The 17335-nt window shown below is 40.7% G+C and overlaps 1 protein-coding gene across 2 annotated transcripts in view; it reads right to left on the bottom strand.

Moving 5' to 3' along the window:
* KLHL2 (kelch like family member 2) overlaps window positions 1-17335 on the bottom strand; it is a 174683-nt gene that overhangs the window by 132244 nt on the left and 25104 nt on the right. For both annotated transcript variants that reach the window (XM_061383886.1, XM_061383887.1), the window contains one exon: window positions 6045-6151. In XM_061383886.1, coding sequence (XP_061239870.1) covers window positions 6045-6151 — 107 coding nt within the window. The remainder of the gene's footprint in view (window positions 1-6044; window positions 6152-17335) is intronic.

Raw genomic sequence — 17335 nt, 5'->3', positions numbered from 1 at the left:
GCCCCTGTTAAAAATAAAGCTATGGGCCTTGCTCACCAACGCTTGGTCTCCCCATGTCATTCTTCCTTCAAAGCTGAGTCTCCATCTGGAGCGCGGAACCCACCACGCTTACTAATCATGCCTGGGCTTCTAAGACCCACTCGAGAAGGTGTCTAGGGTGAGACACCTTCCGCTATTCGAGAGGGCGCCTGCGGCTACGTAAGTGGTGCAAACTTCTTGTCTTGAAGTTTTATTGGTCTCCCGCGTAAACCAAGCTACTCAGCTTCTTTCTCCACTGAATTTTCCTACTGAGCTATCCTCATTCTATTGTTCTCTATATCTCTAATTAGCATATAAATAGTCGCCGACGCCGTCTCCCCTTCGAATACCTGGATCAGCCGGGGCTGGTCCCCGGCAGGTGGCGCCGAACAGGACTTCGAAGGTAAGTCCCCAACCCCATTCCCCAGTGTTGAGTTTCGGACGGATAGACCCCACTTAGGTGCTGCAGACCCCCCTGTAGAATAGACAGGGAGAGAGGAGTGGGAAGTGTTGAAAGTGTTGAAGAGTTAGAGAAAAAACGATTTCTAAAAGGCTGACAAAAAAGGCCTGATCTTTTGATAGCTTAAAGCAAAATCTTTACTATACTTAATTTTCTGACATGGGTAATACTGAATCAAATGAAAGACAGCTCTTTATAGGAGTAATTTTACAGTTATTAGGTAAAGAGGAATCAAAGTTAAAAATCTGCCATTCAATCATTTTTTTCATTTGTACAAGAGCACTGTCCCTGGTTTCCAGACGAAGGCTCTGTTAACTTAGATGTCTGGGAAAAGTAGGAAAACAGTTAAAAACTTACCATGCAGAACATGGCTCAGAAAAGGTGCCTAATGACGCCTTTTCCTTATGGAATATTATTAGAGATGTCTTAGACCCTGCCCCTGATTCAGAAAAAGTACATCTTAAAAGTGATAGTGAAGAAAATGCTGTAGCTAAACCTGCCCCTGAATCTAAAAGAGTAACTTTTAAAGAGGAAAATGAGGTCGAAACTATAATTAAACCTGAGGAAAATGAGAAAAACGAAGACCCGTCTGACTATCGGCAACTAAGAAAAATGTTAGCAGCCGTGACTACTCAGGAACAACCTAAAGATAGGGATGAGGAACAAGATCAGCCTTCCCCAAAACAAAAAGAGAATTTAGGCGAGATAACAGCTAAATATCACTCTGATGGAGATTGGCATCTCTTAAACAAAGATGCCCCAAAAGGCCTAAGAGAAACTTCCCCTGTCAGACCATCCGCTCCTAGGAGCTTGAGGGAAATATCCCCGATCAGACAGTTTGTAAGATTTAGTCACCAAACAGTTAAAGGATCTCCGGAGCAGGAGAAGAGAAATATGGGACGCTCCCATCCCTCCATGCCTCCTCCTCCGTGTGGGGGTAAGGGCCTCCTCTAGGAGTTTCCGGAGAAGGGTTTTCTCTAGTCCCGAGGATAAATTGATCCTCACCTTGAGGCTTCTTTTCTAGTCCCTCTGCAGTTTAGATAGGTAAAGAAGGTACAAAATAAATAAAAATATTCTCAAAAAAAAAAATTAAAAAAAAATGGGTTTCTCTGCATCTAAGAATAGACAAATGTTTATTGGCTCTGTGAAATATGATTAGAAATGTCCTGGACCCCTGTCATGAGGCTGTTAAATAGCCTTTGAGGGAGGCTATAGCGGTAGATGGTGGTGAGTCTCCACTTTCTGCATAGATCATAATTTCTGCTATTGGAAAAAAAAAAAAAAAAAGGAGGGAGAAAGTGCTTTACCTCCCGAGGAAGGAGAGGGCTTACAGGACGCTGCGGCCGAGCGCCTGGAGAGCTCCCTCCCCCTCTGCACAAACCTTTAAAAAAACTTATCCACCACTTTCTGATTTAAGGTGATCGCCACCGCCTCCGTTTGTGCCTCCCAGGACCCAGGAGTTCCCCACTTTGCCCCCAAAGCCTCTCAAAGCGTTGCCTAAGCCTGAGGAAGATAAAAAGTTTTTTGAACAGTGGAGCTTTTAATACAGACTGCGTGCACAATATGCAGAGCATGCTTCTTAGAAAATACCCCCTCAGGGGGGTCTCACCCAGGCTAGGAGAAAAGCGAAACGGCAAGGGGATTTAGCAACAATATTAACCCCTGATGTGCCGCTTACTCCAATTCCAACGGGAGTGGCTGGCCCCCTACCTTTGGACTTTGTAAGATTTGTCCTGGGGCATAGCTCGCTTTCTTTCAAAAAAAAAAAAAAAAAAATCGGTGGTGCATGGTGTAGTAGATTCTGATTATATTGGAAAAATTAAAGTTTTGATCTCACCACCTAACAAAACTGTACAAATTAATAAAGGTCAAAGAGTAACACAGCCTTTGCTTTTACCTTATTATCAGACAAGAAAAAACTTGACTTCTCAAGTTAAGAGCCACAAAACATTTGGATCTAGTGATCTAGCCTTTTGGGTGCAGGAAATTACAGCTCCAAGGCCTTTAAAAGATCTTTTAATTCCAGAGAATAAAATGCCAGGGCTATTGGACACAGGAACAGACGTCTCTTAGCATTGCTGAGAAAGACTGGCCCAGCTCCTGGCCAACACATACTACTGAAAATGAGTTGGTGGGATTAGAGAAAGTGGTATGTGAGGTGGGGATGCTATACAGGTGGTACATTTAACAATACTTTATATATTGTTATAAATACATAATATAAATATATTTGCCTAATTACAGTTTGCCTAATTAGGTATGGGTATAAATAAAATATAATAAAGGTATACCTAATTCTACTTATAGATCTATACTTAATTTGTATATAAATTAATATGCATACTATATACACACATATATATATACTGTATAATTAAATGTATATTGCAGTAATATGATGTGTGTGTGGCTGATATTGATTGGTATGGATTGATGTGCTGTGATGATATATGTTCTATATACTGTATAATTGTGTGTGTGTGACATGTATTATTACAGTACATTGGTTTGTGTTGGTTGGTATTAGCTGTGTACGTGTTGTATTGCTGTAATATATATTAATTAATATATTAATTATAAAGATTAATTCAAGTATATTGATTTATATATATTATATGTCAATAAGTTTATACTTGTTGCCATATATAAATACATATATAAATACATTTTACATTTAGGTATGTCTGTATACCAAAATGAGATAAGGAGGTTATACATTTATTATTTAAATTTATACAGAGACCTAAATTAAACATTAGACCTAAATTAACATATCCCTAGGAAAACAGCTGGACAAATAGTAAAGTTATGTCCAAATTGTAATCAATCACTTAAAGGTAAACACACAGGGCAGACTACAATGATGAGACACTAGATGCCTGAATTACAGGCTACGACTGCCCCTGGTCAAGTAAAAAGACCTCCTTACTGGAGAGTGTAAAAGGCCAGATGTTGCTAACTTGTGGAGAGGTATGCTTATATATTTCTACAGAATGCAATTCTCCGATTTGATCTCAGAAAATTCGTCATGTCACATTCCCCAAAGACCAGGTTCGCGGCGCGTGCACTCGCTCGCTCCCCCTCCCCCAGCCAGCTCTCTCCTCCGCGCCGCCAGCGGCGCCCCGCACCCTCCTTGCTGCACCCCGCGACCTAGAGCAAGGAAGTCTGTGCGGCGTGAGGGCCAGAGAGGAAAGCGCGCCCGCGGAATGCAGTCCAGACCAGCGCGCTCCCGCCGGCGACAGGAAAACGCCAGAGCCCAAGCGGCGGCGGCAGCGAGTCCGCGAACCCGGCCCCTCCGCCCGCCGTAGACGCCGCGGCCCACAGCCTGCCGTTCGCGTTCTGCCTCCTGATGCTGCGGACACTGCTCCGCCGAGCCGATGCCTACAGCTGCTCCTTGTTTCATCTTGTTTAAATCCTCAATATAATGTTTGCTCCTTTGTGGTGGTGTTGTGAACAAATGTATGCTCTCATCTTGTTTAAATCCCCAATATAATGTTTGCTCCTTTGTAATGTTACAACGTCCACCTTATCTTATGATGTAACCACTTATTGAATTATGCTCTTGCTGTATTACAACAACTGCAGGATTTAATGCGAACACGACGGTTTGTAGGCTTACTTATCTTGGGAATAGCAACTTTGATAAGTGCAATTACTTCTGTTACTGTGGCAGCAATATCATTGACTCAACAAGTGCATACTGCTCAATATGTTGATTCTATGTCCAAAAATGTTTCTTTAGCATTGGCAACACAGGAAGCTATAGACAGAAAATTAGAGATGAGGGTAGACGCCCTAGAGGAAGCAGTAATACATATTGGGACTGAATTGCAGGCTTTAAAGGTGAAAATGGCATTGTCCTGTCATGCTGACTACCGGTGGATATGTGTAACACCCCTGAAAGTAAATGAGACAGATTTTGAATGGGAAAAGATTAAAAACCATATTTCAGGTATTTGGAACAGCTCTGACATTAGCTTAGACTTAGGGAAACTTCACAATCAAATAGCAACCCTGGAACACTCCCGATTAGATTTTACTGCCGCTGGAACAGCAAATGATTTCTTCCATACTTTCTCTAACTACATTTCAGGAAAAAATATTCTGTCTACCTTCCTCGGCTATGCTACGTTGGCTGTTTTAATTTTATTTCTAATAACAATTCTTCCTTGTATTGTCAGGATTCTTCGGCAGAGCATTCAGAGGCTCGCGACTGAGCTACATCTGGCTGTTTTAAGAAATAAAAAAGGGGGAGATGCGGGGAGCCGTGAGGCATTCCACTCGTGACAAGGTCATGAGGAAGGAGGCTCGACATACGCAAGGCGGATCGAGCCTCAGAGTCCCCGGATATTCTCGAGCATTTCCCCCCAAAACCAGAGTCTGCCTACTTTATTGCTTTGTGCTCTCACCTCTGACTTTACTGGGGCTGTCCCCACCACCATCTCGCTCTCTCTCTGTCAAAGAGTTAACTTACAGCTCCAATTAATAAAGTTCCTGGGCAATTAGAGTGTTTAAATCCAAACCCCTCTGATGGCTCTCTAACTCGCCTGACAAGTTTACCCGGACTCCTGCAGCTATGCATACGATTGTTTACAGTCTCCCAGCCTCGAGAGGCATGGGAAGCTTAAGATATTCAAATAGCTTAGAGCCTCTCAGAGAGTTAAAAACTGTCAGAATAAACTAGTAAGGATTTCATTGATGAGTCAATGCTTGTTGCCAAGTTTTCACATCCCTGAATTGTATCCTTGAATATGTATCAATTAATAGTGGGTATGTAGAAAAATAAGTAGTGGCCTTGGTGTTAGTAACTTTAGACCCTTAAGGTAATAAATTCTTTCTTTGTTGTAAACCCATTACACATCCGCCTATAGGAATGCAATTTTATCTTTGCAAGATGGTGCCAAACCTTGAAATAATTACTCTTAGAGAAAGTAAGTCTTTGTTGATAAGTCCTTGTCAAGAGTCATAAAATGTTAGTAGGCCTTCTGGCCAGAAGATGATGTAAATCACCTAAACCATTTGTATACGATACATTTGCAGGAAAGAAACCTTGGTTTTTGATAAGAATCAAAGACTGCTGACTTTGCATCCCCTATTATCCTCTATGTGTAACTTAGGGTATAAAAGCCCCTGTTAAAAATAAAGCTATGGGCCTTGCTCACCAACGCTTGGTCTCCCCATGTCATTCTTCCTTCAAAGCTGAGTCTCCATCTGGAGCGCGGAACCCACCACGCTTACTAATCATGCCTGGGCTTCTAAGACCCACTCGAGAAGGTGTCTAGGGTGAGACACCTTCCGCTATTCGAGAGGGCGCCTGCGGCCTACGTAAGTGGTGCAAACTTCTTGTCTTGAAGTTTTATTGGTCTCCCGCGTAAACCAAGCTACTCAGCTTCTTTTCTCCACTGAATTTTCCTACTGAGCTATCCTCATTCTATTGTTCTCTATATCTCTAATTAGCATATAAATAGTCGCCGACGCCGTCTCCCCTTCGAATACCCTGGATCAGCCGGGGCTGGTCCCCGGCAGTATACATTTTATAAACGTCCATAACCAAAACATTTCATACCTGTAAACATGGCGTGAAAGTAAGGACTACAGGCAGCCAGCACCACTCTATGAGCAGAAATTTCCATGTCTTCGGCCACAATCGTGACATCACACAGCAAATTCTGACTGTTTATGAGAGAGAGAAAAAATTTAAATGATAACAACAATAAATGTACTGAACATCCTATGCAAAACCTTTACAGTGAAGCCCCAATTTTCTGAAGACTTAACTAAAAACTGCCATCCTTAAAAATGAGTTCCCAAACATGAAGCACAAATAAAACAGCCATGACATAGGCCAACATGCCTTTGCCCTCACTCAGAATTTTGCTTGTGTTATCTCAACCTAATGAAAGTTACTGGCAGCAAATTATCAATGGAGTAGGAAGGGGAAGTTGTTTATATTAAGAACTGCATCAGCAGAAGTGGCAGATGGTGGTATGACACTAAGACAAGACAAAATAAAACACACAGAGAAAACTAAATTGGGTCAAAGTACCAAAACTATACAGACACAGGAAATGTCCTGGGTCATGAAGCAAAGGTAGAATTATATTCAACTACTTGCTACATGAAAGGCATTTGAGCATTTGAAGTTTAACTTAATCAGAACATTTTCCAGTGCAAAACATCTCATTCTTCAATGTCAGAAAATATTATCACACATAAAATTAAAAAGAATTTTGTTACCTTAAAAGTTATTCAGTACATATAATTACACTTCCAGTTCTAAAATATCCATTTTAATGGATATGCATTTTAATGCATTCAAAAACATGCAGTAAACACTTTTCACAAGCTATATAAGCTGCTAGATGAAACGCTCCAGCTAAATAAGAATGTCACTGAGTATCTTTTTGGGGTAAAACTTTGCTGGCACTAATTTCAGAAAAAAGAAGAGGACTCCACCAACCTTACTGGCAATCACGTCACTAATGACTTAAACAAGGTGTGATGAGCCGAAAGTCCTTTCTGCACCTCAAATATCCTGACACTGAATTCATGAGTACAGTGTACCTAGGTGACACTAGGCCTCCTGCTAAACTATCCCCATTCCCCACAAGGGTGCCTACCAGCTTCTGCAATTTCTAATAGCTTACAAGAAACATTTTCACAGGAGCTTAACCCAGTCGTTGAGTGTTCCATTTCCCACACCACTTTCAAACTTCTTTCTGTGCTGTGCTGTGCGCGCTCAGTCGATTTAGTCATTTTCAACTCTTTGCAACCCTATGGACTGTAGCCCACCAGGCTCCTCTGACCATGGGATTATCTCAGCAAGAATAGTGGAGTGGGTTGCCATTTCCTCCTCCAGGGGATCTTTCCAATCCAGGGATCTAACCTGCATCTCCTACAGTTCCTGAATTGGCAGGTGGATTCTTTACCACTGAGCCACCTGGGAAGCCCTATTTCTGTGGAGTTCACACCAAAACTTCTGAAGATCCTACTGGTACTCACATTCCCTCCAAGTCTAGAAGAAACTGTAAGAAAAGGGGCCAACCCAGCCACAGTGAGGACAGCATCCCAGAGATAAGCTCACTGTGCCCTGTAAGCTGAAGCATGGGTTATGATGAGACATAACCTGTTAGGCTCCAGATGTGGCACATCACTCTCTGAAATTCCTCCAGATCAATGTGGAAAACTGACAAAGTCCACAGTACACTCTGAGCAGTTGAAACCACTCTGCAATTCTATGAATTCCATGGGTTCTCAAGTAAGCAGGAGGAAGTCAGTGGTTTTTCGGGAAGATGTTATGTGGGAGCTCCATCCACATGTATAATTTCACTTAGACCTTATCAATATCTTATGCTGCTGCTGCTGCTAACTCACGTCCAACTCTTAGCGACCCCATGGACTACAGCCTACCAGGCTCCTCTGTCCATGGGATTTTCCAGGCAAGAGTACTGGAGTGGGCTGCCATTGCCTTCTCTAATCAATATCTTATGAGGTTCATGTTATTGTAATTTCTACCCTTAAAATGTATAGCTGGGGAAACCAAGGTAAAGATGAATAAGCAGTCTAAAGTCACCACTAGTGGCAATGCCAGGATTCAAATCTAAGGAGTCTGGTTTACAAAACCATCTAAAGTTATGTGATTTTAAGACCTGTTAAAGCTTGAATAAAACAGGGAATAGAAAGTATAAACAACAGCCATTTTTTATTAGACATACTGTACACCAGATACGATGCAGAATTCTTATGTATAGTTTACAAAAGGCCCAGTTTTAGTGGGTTTTTAGCACTACCACTACAAAAATAGTTAGAGAAGTCAAATTCAACAAAGCACTGAAAGATCTTCTCTGCCCTTAAGGAGACTAGCAGAAAGGTCTGACAATGCAAGGATTACAGAACAAAGTAGAAAGTGCCAGAGGGAAGACGCTAGGAGAACAGGAGAGCATCTAGATCAGACTCAGGGTCAGAAAAGGCACCCTGCAGCTACTGTACTTAGCTGAGTTCTAATCACAGATAAGTGTTACCTGGATGGAGAGGAGCAAGAGAATCTCACACAGAGAGAAGAGCAGAGGCTACTGGATGGAGACCTTAATTAGCAAAGTACTACGGGGAGTGTGGCACAAAAAGAGCATGTGAGAAGAAGAGGGATGCTGGGGGGAGCAGAGCCATCCAGGTTTCCCACCATAACCATCTCCACACAGCTCAAACGTGAGTCAACTGCATCTTTATGTCTCTTTTCCTTTTGTCAATAATCCTTCCTAGTGCTCTAGTTTCAAGATGGAACTTAAATGGAATTACACTGAACACCTCAAAATCACGTAATTACACTCAGCTTCAATTATAATTACTCATTGATCCAAACCTTTTATCACATAATTATCTTGGCCTTACTGGCTACTGGTAAGATAATTAATATAAGTTAGTTGCTCAGTTGTGTCCAACTTTTCAACCCAATGGAGTATAGCCCACCAGGCTCCCCTGTCCATGGAATTCTTCAGAAAAAATACTGGAGTGGATAGCCATTCCCTTTTCCAGGGGATCTTCCTGATCCAGGGATCAAACTGAGTCTCCTGCATGGCAGGCAGATACATTACCATCAGAGCCACCAAGGTATAATAGTAGCTTATTAGCTGATGTTAATTAACTAGTAAGATAAAAACAAAGGCAAACCAGTATGAAGTCACACCCTGGGATAGGTCACATGGAGTGTAATGCCACATTATAGATCAAAGACATGCTTAGTTTTAGTATTCAATTCCAGCAATAACATATTTTTAAAACAGTACTTGCAGACAAGAGAGATTTGACCAATCTTCCTATCATTCAGCCAGTTTGTGTCTCCTGAATGTAGACACATTCTTATCTTTTCAAGTGTGCATGCTCACAAGAAGTTGAATGACTTTGGATGAGGAGAAGAGAGCTACAAATAAAATCCAGCAATAAAAATAACAGAAATTTGTTTTAGCCATCCATACCCAAAGTATACATGGTGAGTTTATATTTCTACTATGAGAAATGCTGGACTGGAAGAAACACAAGCTGGAATCAAGATTGCCCGGAGAAATATCAATAACCTCAGATATGCAGATGACACCACCTTTATGGCAGAAAGTGAAGAGGAACTAAAAAGCCTCTTCATGAAAGTGTAAGTGGAGAGTGAAAAAGTTGGCTTAAAGCTCAACATTCAGAAAACGAAAATCATGGCATCCGGTCCCATCACTTCATGGGAAATAGATGGGAAAACAGTGGAAACAGTGTCAGACTTTATTTTTCTGGGCTCCAAAATCACTGCAGATGGTGACTGCAGCAATGAAATTAAACGATGCTTACTCTTTGGAAGGAAAGTTATGACCAACCTAGATAGCATATTGAAAAGCAGAGACATTACTTTGCCAACAAAGGTTCGTCTAGTCAAGGCTATGGTTTTTCCTGTGGGCATGTATGGATGTGAAAGTTGAACTGTGAAGAAGGCTGAACGCCGAAGAATTGATGCTTTTGAACTGTGGTGTTGGAGAAGACTCTTGAGAGTCCCCTGGATTGCAAGGAGATCCAACCAGTCCATTCTGAAGGAGATCAGCCCTGGGATTTCTTTGGAAGGAATGATGCTAAAGCTGAAACTCCAGTACTTTGGCCACCTCATGCGAAGGGTTGACTCACTGGAAAAGACTCTGATGCTAGGAGGGATTGGGTACAAGAGGAGAAGGGGACGACAGAGGATGAGATGGCTGGATGGCATCACTGACTCGATGGACGTGAGTCTGAGCAAACTCTGGGAGTTGGTGATGGACAGGAAGGCCTGGCGTGCTGCGATTCATGGGGTCACAAAGAATCGGACATGACTGAGCAACTGATCTGATCTGATCTGATCTGATGTGAAATCTAATGAGGCAATTGACTAAAAAAATTAAAGTCTTTCAGAATGAAGGTATAAATAAAGTTGCTAATTAGTAAAATCTGCACTTATTCACTCATTCATCAAATATCTAAAGTGCATACAGGGCACCAAGGACAATGTCAGTTAATTAACTAGTAAGATAAAAACAAAGGCAAACCAGTACGAAGTCACACCTTGGGATAGGTCACATGGAGTGTCATGCCACGTTATAGATCAAAGACATGCTTAGTTTTAGTATTCAATTCCAGCAATAACATATTTACCACATGTTCACCACAATAAATAAGACAATGCCCATGATAGTAAGGAATCTACCCTGGAGGCTGGGAAAGAGACAAGCTAACAGACACTTACAAAATGAGATGACAACTATTAGGGCAAGTGTGGGAGGTTGGAGTACACAGCACACAAGCCAAGCCCTAACATACAGGAAAGCTTCGGAAAGAGAATAACTTCTAAGGGCTCATGTCTGGAGAAGAACAGGGGTTACACAGGCCTCATATAAAACTCAAATGATACAGAAAAAAGATAGACACTCATCTCCCAAGAGAAACATCGTAACAAATGGTCCTTCTCAGGAAAAAACTCCTTTGAAAATAAATCATACCCAAATATATCAACATACTCTTTGGTTTTCAGGTATCAAAGGAGTGAATTCCTAAGACTGGAAAACCCTATTGTTTCTATATATATATACAGAAGCCTTCCCTACACTGGGAAGGCATTCCAAGACCTCCAGTGGATCCCTAAAACCACAGATGGCACTGAAACCTGTATGTACTGTTATTTCCCATACATATATACCCATGATAAAGTTTAATTGATAAATTAAGCATAGTAAGAGATTAACAACAGTGATAATAAAACAGAACAATAACTATACTGTAATAACAGTTATGTGAACATACTCTCGCTCTCCCAAAATACCTTACTATACAAATTTAATGTGTTTTCCATCTTAACTGAGCAGTTATCATGCCCTGTGGCTATAACTTTCACAGTTTGAGGTGTGACAGCAAAATTAGCACAAATTTCTTTTTCGTTTTTCACAATTTCACAAATGGAAGGTTTATTCTTACCACAGATCTTAGCAACCTCAGCATATGATGTTTTTTTCTTAAGAACATTTACACTTTTCACTTAAAGTTTTGGCATTTCTGAATTGCCAGGATCACTTCTCCTGCACTTGGGGCCATTATGAAGTAAAATAAGGGTCACTTGAACATAAGCACTGCAACAATCAACCTAACAACCAAGAGAGCTGCTGAGTGACGAATGGCTGAGACACATTGGGCAGAGGGGTGAGTCCCATTTCAAGCTGGAGCAGGCAGGACAATACCATCACACAACCAGAACAGTGCTCAACTTAAAACTTATGAATTTTGTTTCTGGAATCTTGTATTTAATATTTTCAGACTATAGTTGACCACGGTAACCAAAACCTTGGATAAGAGTGGACTAATGTATATCTTCTTAAAGTTAGAATGTGCCATTAGGCTCTGAGGTATCTAAAATAATTGGTAGTTTCAGGAAACAAGAATTTACTTTCGACTGGAGGTGGGGGTGGTGGAGAGATTACATAGCATCTGTCCACCTTTCTTGCTCAGGTGCACAGGAAGAGGCAGACTCAGAGCTGGTTAAGCTGCTTCATCAAATGCTGGCTGCTTAGCACAAGAGGAGGTGAGATAGAAAAACAAGCTGTTTTAATTAAATAAGTCATATTTAACCAAACCTCCTATAACTGATAATGTCGTTCAACAGACAAGCGAGATGTAACCTAGCTAAAATGTCAATAATCTTGAAGAGCAACACAACTCCATAACAAGTGGTAGCACCATCAACTTTTTCTCCTTAAAACAATGATGGTTAGAATGGGAATTTCTGTAGCAGTGAAGCACAAGGAAAACCTAGCTGCTGGTTCACCACCACATTCAGAGTCCTGAAAAACAGCAGAGATTGTACCTGCTGAGATTTCAAAGCAAAATAAGAAAGGGTGATGGCCAACATGGTCAATGATTTAGAAAGTGCCTTAAACAAGAACAGGATCCCAGAATAGAGAATTTCACATAGAAACATGTCACAAGAAGATGTGGCAAGAAGCACATTACTGAGTATTTGTAGAGAAGGGAAGGTAAAGAATCCAGATTTAAGGACTTCTAAGAATACTTGGTCATAGTTAAGAGAGAAAAAAAAAAAACACCAATAATTGGAAATAAAGTGAAAGAAGATATGAGCAACAGGGAAAAGATAATAGGGATGAAGCAAAGTGGAAACATGAGGATTTTACAGAGAGGAAACAGTAATGGTAGAAGTGAGTTCTGAACACGTGTGATGAAAAAACTACGTGCAGAAAAAGGAAAATATGTACAAGGAAAACATCTTCATTAAAAATTATTTTAAAAATCTGATGAAATAAAATATGAGCTAGATATCCTTGCTGTTACTGTTGATGCTGTTCAGTCACTAAGCTGTACCCAACTCTTTGCAACCCCATAGACGGTTGCACACCAGGCTCCTCTGTCCTCCATTATCTCTGGGAGTTTGCTCAAATTCCTGTTCACTGAGTCAGTGATACTATCTAACCTTCTTATTCTCTGCTGCCCCTTTCCTTTTGCCTTCAACATTTCCCAGCATCAGGGTCTTTTCCAATCTGAGTACACCTCATTGGAAAATGAGGAGTGAAGAGCAATTAGTAATAGCTCCAGAAAAGATGAAGCAGCTGGCCAAAGCAGAAATAACACTCAGCTGTGGATGGGCCTGGTGGTGAAAGGAAAGTTGATGCTATAAAGAACAATACTGTATAAGAACCTGGAATGTTAGGTCCATGAATCAAGGTCCATAAATTGGACATGGTCAAACAGGAAATGCCAAGAGTGAACACTGATATCTTAGAAACCAGTGAACTGAAATGGATGGGAAAAAGCAAATTTAATTCAGATGACCATTGTATCTACTACTGGGAGCAAGAAATGGAGCAGCCCTTGTAGTCAAAAGGAGAGTATGAAATGCAGTACTTGAGTGCAATCTCAAAAATGACAGAATTACCTTGGTCCATTTCCAAGGCAATCATTCAGCATCACAGTAATCCAAGTCTGTGTCCCAACCAGTGATGCTGAAGAAGCTGAAGCTGACTGGTTCTATGAAGACTTACAATGCCTTCTAGAACTCACACCAAAAAATATGTGCTTTTCATCTTAGGGGATTGGTATACAAAAGTAGGAAGTCAAGAGATAACCAGAACAGGCAAGTTTGACCTCAGAGTACAAAATGAAGCAAAGCAAAAGCTAACACAGTTTTGTTAAGAGAACATGCTGGTCATAGCAAATACCTTCTTCCAACAACTCAAGAGATGACTACACATGGACATCACCAGATGGTTAATACTGAAATCAGATTGACTCTACTCTTTGCAACTGAAGATGGAGAACCTCTATACAGTCTGCAAAAAGAAGACCTGGGATCAGATCGTGAGCTCCTTATTGCAAAATTCAGATTTAAGTTGAAGAAAGTTGGGAAAACCACTTGGGTATTCAAATATGACCTAAATCAAATCCCTTATGATTGTACAGTAGAGTTAATGAATAGATTCAAGGGATTAGATCTGGTAGACAGAGTGCCTGAAAAACTGTGGACAGAGGTTCATAATATTGTACAGGAGGCAGTGTCCAAAACCATCCCAAAGAAAAAGAAATCCAAGAAGGCAGAGTGGTTGTTTAAGAAGTCTTTATACAGATAACTGAGAAAAAAAGTGAAAGTCAAGGAGAAAGGGAAGGATATTCCTAACTGAATGCAGAGTTCTAGAGAATGGCAAGGAGAAATAAAAAGACCTTCTTAGCGAACAATGCAAAGAAATAGAGGAAAACAATGCGGAAGACGAGAGATCTCAAGAAAATTGGAAATATCAAGGGAACATTCATATAAGAATGGGCACAATAAATGATAGAAATAGTAAGGGAACTATCAAGCAGAAGAGAATAAGAAGTGGTGATGAATACACAGAAGAACTACACAAAAAATGTCTTAATGACATGGGTAACCACTATGGTGTGGTCACTCACCTAGAACTGAACATCCTGAAGTATGAAGTCAAGTGGGCCTTAGGAAGCATTACTATAAAGCTAGCGGAGGTGACAGAATTCCAGCTGAGCTATTTAAAATCCCAAGAGTTGATACTGTTAAAGTGCTATACTCAGTGTATCAGCAGATTTGGAAAGCTCAGCAGTGGCCTCAGGACTGGAAAAGTTCAGTTTTCATTTCAATCACAAAGAAGGACAATGGCAAAGAATGTCCCAACTACTGTATAACTGTGCTCATTTCACATGCTAGCAAGGTTATGCTCAAAATCCTTCAAGCTAAACTTCAACAGTACTTGAAATGAGAAATTCCAGATGAACAAGCTGGGTTTAGAAAAGGCAGAGGAACTAGAGATTAAATTGCCAACATTTGTTGAATCATGGAGAAATCAAGGGAATTCCAGAAAAACATCTGCTTCTGTTTTATTGACTATGCCAAAGCCTTTGACTGTGGATCACAACAAACTGTGTGACATTCTTAAAGAGATGGGAGTACCAGACCAACTTACCTCTCTCCCGAGAAACCTGTATGTAGACAAAAAATAACAGTTGGAACTGGACATGGAACCACTGACTGATTTAAAATTGGGAAAGGAGTATGAGAAGACTGTATATTGTCACTCTGCTTATAACTTATATGCAGAATGCATTACATGAAATCCCAGACTGGAAGAAGCATAAGCTGGAATCAAGATTGCCAGGAGAAATATCAACAATCTCAGATAGGCAGATGATACCACTCTAAAGGCAGAAAGTGAAGCGAAACTTAAGAACCTCTTGATGAAGGACAAAAAGGAGAGTGAAAAAGCTGGCTTGAAGCTCAGCATTCAAAAAAATAAGATCATGGTATCTGGGCCCATTATTTCATGGCATTTCCTTCCTCCTCATACCACACACCTTCTGACTTGGGGAGGCTCATCTTCTACTGTCATATCTTTTTGTCTTTTCATACTGTTCATGGGGTTCTCCTGGCAAGAATACTAGAGTGTTTTGCTACTACCTCCTCCAGTGGACCACAATTTGTCAGAACTCTTCACTACGAGCCGTTTATCTTAGGTAGCCCTGCAGAGCATGACTCATAGCTTCACTGAGTTACCTAAGCCCCTTCACCACAACAAAGTTGTGTTCCATGAAGAGGTGATCAGTTCAGTTCAGTTCAGTCGCTCAGTCGTGTCCGACTCTTTGTGACCCCATGAATCGCAGCACCCCAGGCCTTCCTGTCCATCACCAACTCCCGGAGTTCACTCAAACTCACGTCCATCGAGTCGGTGATGCCATCCAGCCATCTCATCCTCTGTCGTCCCCTTCTCCTCCTGCCCCCAATTCCTCCCAGCATCAGAGTCTTTTCCAATGAGTCAACTCTTCGCAAGAGGTGGCCAAAGTACTGGAGTTTCAGCTTTAGCATCATTCCTTCCAAAGAACACCCAGGGCTGATCTCCTTTAGAATGGACTGGTTGGATCTTCTTGCAGTCCAAGGGATTCTCAAGAGTCTTCTCCAACACCACAGTTCAAAAGCATCAATTCTTCGGCGCTCAGCTTTCTTCACAGTCCAACTCTCATATCCATACATGACCACTGGAAAAACCACAGACTTGACTAGATGGACCTTTGTTGGCAAAGTAATGTCTCTGCTTTTTAATATGCTATCTAGGTTCGTCATAACTTTTCTTCCAAGGAGTAAGCATCTTTTAATTTCATGGGTGCAGTCACCATCTGCAGTGATTTTGGAGCCCCCAAAAATAGTCTGACACTGTTTCCACTGTTTGCTCATCTATTTCCCATGAAGTGATGGAACCAGATGCCATGATCTTCGTTTTCTGAATGTTGAGCTTTAAGCCAACTTTTTCAGTCTCCTCTTTCACTAAGGGGTGATACTCTTAGCTATAATTCAAATGAGAAACATCAAGGTAAGATCTTCCAGTTTTCTGACTTTTAGGAGGGGAATCTGAAGGCAAACTCTGAAGCATGCTAGTGGGAAATCAGCAATGCCACAAAACAGAAGAGAAAAACAGAAGCAAGTTCACTTACTACCATCCATTCTTCACATCTTTGAAATGTTTAATGATTCTATCCATGGTCAATAAATACCACCTAATAGGAAATCTATCACAAGTGCTTAAGATACACTGTAGAAGATTATAAGCTAACTTGAGACTGTTAGCTTCAAAATGTCTCTTAAATTTTCTTAAATAAATGAGTTTGCTTGAGTTAGGGCTCTTCCCAACTACTCTATCCTTCAAGGAATGTTTTATATTCTACTTTAGTACAACAAGAAAACAAAAGAAGCTGATAATGTTTTACTATAGAAACATATGTATATATACACACACATATAAGTTAGGAATTAAAAAAAAAATTCACACCCTGTGCAATTTCCTAAAACCTTTTAAAAAACAGTAATATGCAATATAAAGCTATGAAGTGAAAGAAAGCCAGCCTCATTTCAGTTTATTGTTTAATTCACTTGTGACCTAAGAAACAAAGTACAAATAACCAAAGAAGAGCCAAAACTCAGTGTTTTCATAGATGCAAAACAGATACAATCTTAGTAGTGATCTGTGTCCAGGATGTCTCAAGTCCTAAGGGAAAACTACAATAAGCAATCCCTTAAGACAGACCTCAGGCTCTTATGTTTATCCTATCTTCTAGAATGTAAAACTGTTATAACTGAACAATTAAATATTTACAACTTCTGTGTGATATACAGGCAAACATTCAAACTTCTTCAATGATTTACTAAAAAGTTTCAACTCCTAAATGTAACTTAAGGATCAATATTTGTTGCTGTTATTTAGTCACCAAGTCATGTCCAACTCTTTTGAGACCCCAAGGACTATAGCTCACCTGGCTCTTCTCTCCATGAGATTTCCCAGGCAAGAATACTGTAGTATA

Source organism: Bos javanicus, chromosome 17 (assembly GCF_032452875.1).
Source record: "Bos javanicus breed banteng chromosome 17, ARS-OSU_banteng_1.0, whole genome shotgun sequence".
NCBI lineage: Eukaryota > Metazoa > Chordata > Mammalia > Artiodactyla > Bovidae > Bos > Bos javanicus.
The sequence above is the reverse complement of the archived record's forward strand: the minus strand, read 5'-3'. Positions and strand labels throughout refer to the sequence as shown.